Genomic DNA, 6756 nt, shown 5'->3' on the forward strand with positions numbered 1-6756 from the left:
GCCATAACCAAGTGGCCGGCATAGTGTACAGGAACATCTGTGCCGAGTATAACCTGGAAGTCCCGAGGTCAAAATGGGAGATGCCTCCAAGGGTGGTGGAGAATAACCAAGCTAAGATCCTGTGGGACTTCCAGATACAGATACAGATACAGATGGACAAACTGGTGGTTGTCACAACCCGACTCATAGGAAGTGACAAACAAATGGGAGACCACACACAGGTTTTTTAAAGGCTGTAAGACATATTTAATGAAAATAAGGTAAAACAACTTAAAGACAATGTAAAGGAGTCAAAGGAGCTTGCAAAGAAAAGCTTCTTTAAGTTCTTAAAGAAGTCCAGACGCTTTTCTTTGCAAGCTCCTTTGACTACGATGACCTGGATGACTGAGAACCTTCACAGACACAATGTAAAGGACATAACAGCCATAACTGAAACTTCCAAATGAACAAAATGGGTGCCAGACAGCGAGCGACAGCACCAAAGCCAGCCACCCTGGTTCAGTCAAGGTGTATTTATATACACTGGGACTGGCCTCTCAGGTGTGCTGCATCACTATTTGGGTCAGCTCCACCTACCTGCAAGAAACAGGTAAAAGAAAAAACAAAACACAAGGCCAGCCCACTGGCCGTCACATGGTGGCTAACCAACTGGACATAGTAGTGGTAGAAAAGCAGAAGAAGATAGCCATAGTGATAGACATAGCGATACTGAGTGACAGCAACATCAGGAAGAAGGAATATGAGAAGCTGAGAAGTACCAAGGCACTCAGAGAAGAGCTGGAGAAGATGTGGAGGGTAAGGGTAACAGTGGTCCTAGTGGTAATCGAAGCACTCAGGGCAGTGACTCCCAAGCTAGGCGATTGGGTCCAGCAGATCCCAGGAATAACATCGGAGATCTCTGTCCAGAAGAACGCAGTCCTAGGAACAGCTAAGATACTGTGCAGGACCCTCAAGCTGCCAGGCCTCTGGTAGAGGACCCGAGCTTGAAGGATAGACGAGGGGCAAGAGAGGGATATATAAATAAACTTTTATTCAACAATTCAACACGAAAAGTAATTACAAACATAGCTGGACAACAGTGCGAAGCATGAAAGAAAATAACCTACAAAAGAGGAAAAAAATAGAGAACTAATTTAGACTCGTTCCTATCACCCTGAAATGGTTCAGACTGGCCCCAATGGCTACCCCTCGCTGTTAAACTGGCCTTTTTCCTTCCCACTGTCGCCAAGTGCTTGTACAAAGTAGATTTTATGAATGTTGGGATTTCTCTCTGTTATTTTACAGCCTTCTCTTACAAAATAAAGCACATCGATGCTGGTGGCAGAGCAAGTCAGCCACTAATCAGAAGGTTGGTGGTTTGATCCCAGGCTGCCTCCTGGCTGCAATTGTGTGAATGGGTGAATGACTGAATGTAGTGGAAAGCGCTTTGGGGTGCTTAGGGACTAAGTAAAGCGCTATACAAATGCAGGACATTTACCATTTTACCATTTAGCACAAGGGAACCAAGACACTAATCCAGAAATAAGAAAAATGGAGGAACAGACAGCGAAAGACGGAGAGAAGTAAAAAGTACAAATATTACACATTTAACAAAACACAAGATTGCAAAACTGAAATGCATGACAATAACAACTAAAAATTAAAAACAGAAGTTTAATTCTCAGTGATTTCCACACAGTCTATTTGAATCAAACAGGAACAAAAACAATCAACAAAAACAAAACTCAGTACTTGAAATTTTCGAACAACAATGAATAATAAAAAATAGTCAAATATATTACTAAGAATCCGAACTAGGAATCTAAAACAGCAAAACTGAAAACCCCAGGACCAAATCTAAGGAACGTGACAAACCATGTCAAAGCTATTAACAATTTTAAATGATTTTTTTTCAGTCATGCCACAGTTATCTGATAAATAACACCTGCTTGGTGATATATTTTGCGATTTATTTGTCTGCGAGAAACAAGAAATGAGGGATATGCTGCACGAATGAGCATCTAAGGCTAAAAAAGACAGATGGTGCATAAAGCAGAGGTGTAAAGAGGAGGAAGCAGGTGGAGGAGGAAACCGGGAGTGAGCTGTGGAGGGAGACGAGAAGGACATGGTGAAGGAGATGCTCAGTAGGCGGGAGGCAGAAAGGAAATGGTTTGAAAAAAGACAGCTTTCTCCAGCTGTTCATGTGAACACAGGGTATGTGCCAGCTCTTGCTCTCTCCTTTTTGTGTCTGTCTATCAGCATCTCTTATCTTATTGTTAAAGCATGTGGAACCCTGAAAGCTGAGCTTGTGCCCAACGCCAGTTTGACGTGCCCGAGAGATGCACACAGTAACTGATATGAGGGGATTATCTCTTATTATGGTCATGCCTCACTTTGTACCAACCCCAACTCACATCACAGAACTGGGACGACTGGAAAACACACACACACACACACACACACACACACACACACACACACACACACACACACACACACACACACACAGCAGCAGCAGCTTTATATATGCTTTACCAACCTGGGGAGTTTATGTTAGGGTTTGCATGGCTTACATATCAGATGACCTATACACTTTATCTGTAGGTAAAAGATGGAAAGTGCTGCTAAGACTCATCCCTCCTCCCTATTTTGCCCAACAGGAAGAACCATACGTGATGTTCAAGAAGTCTGACAAACCACTCTATGGAAACGACCGCTTTGAGGGCTACTGCATCGATCTACTCAGAGAGCTGGCCAACATCCTAGGCTTTACTTTCGAGGTCCGCCTGGTGGAAGATGGAAAATATGGTGTCCAGGATGAGAACACAGGCCAGTGGAATGGCATGGTCAAGGAGCTAATGGATCATGTGAGTTTCTGCATTATTATTCAATCATTATAAAAGTGGTTCAGTCAATCAGTCAATCAAATTTAGTGATGCATTTTATTTATGGAGAACTTTCAGTTACTTAACCCTCATTCTATTGACATATTTAACATAAATGGACTACCAGCTTGTAATTTACTGTATAAACAATAGCAAAATAATAATAATAGCAACTCTTACTTGTTCTCATGGCATTATTAGTTCTGTAAATATGCCATTTAAAGAAAAAAAGATTTTGCAAAGTTAAAGTTAATTTGCATGTTTTGTAAAACTAAACGTATACTTATCTAAAGTATAAACAATCTTGGAGCTTTTATCCCATGTACAATCTATATTATTACTTAAAAGCTTATTTAAGGGCCTTGTTTGTGATATCACTTAGTTTTTAGTCATTTTAACTAAACATTATTTGTATTTATATAATGAAACCAACTGGGGTCATAATGAGGCTAATATGAAATAACTGAAGTAAACACATAAACCTTAGTGACACTGTTGAAAGCTTTTTCCACATCTACAAACCACATGCAGACTGGTTGGGCAAACTCCCACACACCCTCAAACATACTGACCCTAACATACTATGGCCTTGTGATGATCCAGTTACCCTGTGTTCTGTCTGTAATTGGAGCACATTTCCAGTTATCAGTTTCCAGTAATACAGAGGCACCATCCCAGAGCTCTACACAATATTGCAGAGGCCCACCCACCAACCCAGACATCAAACCACCAACCTTCTGATTAGTAGATGACCTGCTCTACCACCTGAGCTACAGCCACTCCAACCGTGATGGTCAGCCCTTGTCCTCAGACTCTGCTTCCTGTACAGAAGATGTTTCAGTGGGATGAATGAGGTCCTCAATATCTCCTTCCACTGCTCATCTACAGGTCTTTCTTAAAAAATTAGCATATTGTGATAAAGTGCATTATTTTCTGTAATGTACTGATAAACATTAGACTTTCACATATTTTAGATTCATTACACACAACTGAAGTAGTTCAAGCCTTTCATTGTTTTAATATTGATGATTTTGGCATACAGCTCATGAAAACCCAAAATCCCTATCTCAAAAAATTAGCATATCATGAAAAGGTTCTCTAAACGAGCTATTAACCTAAACATCTGAATCAACGAATTAACTCTAAACACCTGCAAAAGATTCCTGAGGCTTGTAAAAACTCCCAGCCTGGTTCATTACTCAAAACTGAGTAAGACTGCCGACCTGACTGCTGTCCAGAAGGCCATCATTGACACCCTCAAGCAAGAGGGTAAGACACAGAAAGAAATTGCTGTTCCTAGAGTGCTGTATCAAGGCACCTCAGTGGGAAGTCTGTGGGAAGGAAAAAGCGTGGCAGAAAAGGCTGCACAACGAGAAGAGGTGACCGGACCCTGAGGAAGATTGTGGAGAAGGACCGATTCCAGACCTTGGGGGACCTGCGGAAGCAGTGGACTGAGTCTGGAGTAGAAACATCCAGAGCCACCGTGTACAGGCGTGTGCAGGAAATGGGCTACAGGTGCTGCATTTGAACCAGAAACAGCGGCAGAAGCGCCTGACCTGGGCTACAGAGAAGCAGCGCTGGACTGTTGCTCAGTGGTCCAAAGTACTGTTTCGAATGGAAGCAACTTTTGCATGTCATTCGGAAATCAAGGTGCCAGAGTCTGGAGGAAGACTGGAGAGAGGGAAATGCCAAAATGCCTGAAGTCCAGTGTCAAGTACCCACAGTCAGTGATGGTCTGGGTGCCATGTCAGCTGCTGGTGTTGGTCCACTGTGTTTTATCAAGGGCAGGGTCAATGCAGCTATCAGGAGATTTTGGAGCACTTCATGCTTCCATCTGCTGAAAAGCTTTATTGAGATGAAGATTTCATTTTTCAGCACGACCTGGCACCTGCTCACAGTGCCAGAACCCCTGGTAACTGGTTTACTGACCATGGTATTACTGTGCTCAATTGGCCTGCCAGCTCTCCTGACCTGAACCCCATAGAGAATCTGTGGGATATTGTGAAGAGAAAGTTGAGAGACGCAAGACCCAACACTCTGGATGAGCTTAAGGCCGCTATCGAAGCATCCTGGGCCTCCATAACACCTCAGCAGTGCCACAGGCTGGTTGCCTCCATGCCACGTTGCATTGAAGCAGTCATCTCTGCAAAAGGATTCCTGACCAAGTATTGAGTGCATAACTGAACATAATAATTTGAAGGTTGACTTTTTTGTATTAAAACACTTTTCTTTTATTGGTTGGATGAAATATGCTAATCTTTTGAGATAGGGATTTGGGGTTTTCATGAGCTGTATGCCAAAACCATCAATATTAAAACAATGAAAGGCTTGAACTACTTCAGTTGTGTGTAATGAATCTAAAATATGTGAAAGTCTAATGTTTATCAGTACATTACAGGAAATAATGCACTTTATCACAATATGCTAATTTGTTGAGAAGGACATGTATATCCTCAGCTGAAGTCAGCAGCGCCCCATCACTACTATACACAGTAAAAGTAGAGCGCTTGCCTGACGGTTGGCTAGAATCACTTTAAGGCAGACCAAAGGCATTGTTTGATGGCCTCACCGAGCTCCTCGCACACCCGAGATTTTACTTCTGCTACCACACAAACCACGAGCAATGCCTCCCACATGATAACCAAGCTGTAGTAGGACTTCTTCAGCTTGAAGGCTCCTTTATTCTCCAGTGCCCACTGTCTGGTTCATGGACTGACACCATGACAGGCATCAACCATCTTTGCGGCTGCATAATAGAATAGAATAGAATAGAATAGAATAATCCTGTAATTGTCCCACAAGGGGAAATTTGGTTGTAACAGCAGCCAAAAAGACACATATACAAACAAACAAACAAACAGTACACAGGACACAGAACAGAAACATACACATTTTTTCTTACATATTTACATCAAGGACAGTGGTTACTATAAACAGAGTACTGTACAGTTATTAAATTAAATAAAATTAACTACAGATAAGAGGCAAACCCAGGTTGTAGTGCGAATCGGTTGGTTAAATTATTGCAGTTACAGCACAGATGTAAACATCTGTGTTTGTTGGGAGCAGTTCTGATTGTACAGTCTGACAGCTGCAGGGAGGAAGGACCTGCGGAAACGCTCCTTCATGCATCGAGGACGCAGCAGCCTGTCACTGAAGCAGCTCTGCAGCAACATCTACATGCATGGGGTGGGAGACTCTGTCCATCAGAGATGTTATTTTGGCCACAGTCCTTCTGTCTCCCATCACCTGCACTGGGTCCAGGGTGCATCCCAGAACAGAGCTGGCCTTCCTGAGCAGCCTTAGCAATTGAGGTGCAGAACATGGTCCATTTGGATTCAGTGTCCCCATATGATGTGAAGGCATAGTGGCTCTACTCTGAGCCCCTCCCAAACTCCTCATCCCATGCTAAGGGAGAGCCCATCCACCCTTGAGAGAAAGCTTATTTTCACCCCTTGTATCTGTGATCTCATTCTTTTGCCTTTAAAAGAAGTTATAATATTGTTAATAACAAGATCATCCTGAACTTAATGGACTTATGGTGTTTATCAACAATGATGCTCCTTGCTCATAGGGGGTCATATGATTGTTGGGTTTTTCTCTGGATGTACTATTGTAGGGTCTACCTTACAATATAAAGTGCCTTTAGGCGACTGTTGTTGTGATTTGGGGCGGTATAAATAACACTGAAATGAATTAAATTGAATCTGAGAGACAGATGCCCTCCATACTTTTAAGATTTGTCACAGGTCTGGGTCTGTTGGACCCAGTATGTGGAGTTTCATGTTTTTGTTATTCCATGTTTGAGGTTATTATGTTTTGGTTTTAGTTTGCATCAGGGATTGTTTTCTTCTTCTCTTGTTGTGTTGATGATGATGATGATGATGATGAT

The 6756-nt window shown here is 42.3% G+C and overlaps 1 protein-coding gene across 1 annotated transcript in view; it reads left to right on the plus strand.

The window, feature by feature from the left end:
• LOC102207761 (glutamate receptor ionotropic, kainate 2-like) overlaps nucleotides 1-6756 on the plus strand; it is a 327213-nt gene that overhangs the window by 254044 nt on the left and 66413 nt on the right. The window contains exon 10 of the mRNA XM_013915653.1: nucleotides 2640-2846. Within this exon, the coding sequence (XP_013771107.1) occupies nucleotides 2640-2846 (207 nt within the window). The remainder of the gene's footprint in view (nucleotides 1-2639; nucleotides 2847-6756) is intronic.

The sequence above is a fragment of the Pundamilia nyererei genome, unplaced genomic scaffold (assembly GCF_000239375.1).
Source record: "Pundamilia nyererei isolate P.nyererei 1_Seehausen unplaced genomic scaffold, PunNye1.0 scaffold00342, whole genome shotgun sequence".
Taxonomy (NCBI): Eukaryota; Metazoa; Chordata; class Actinopteri; order Cichliformes; family Cichlidae; genus Pundamilia; species Pundamilia nyererei.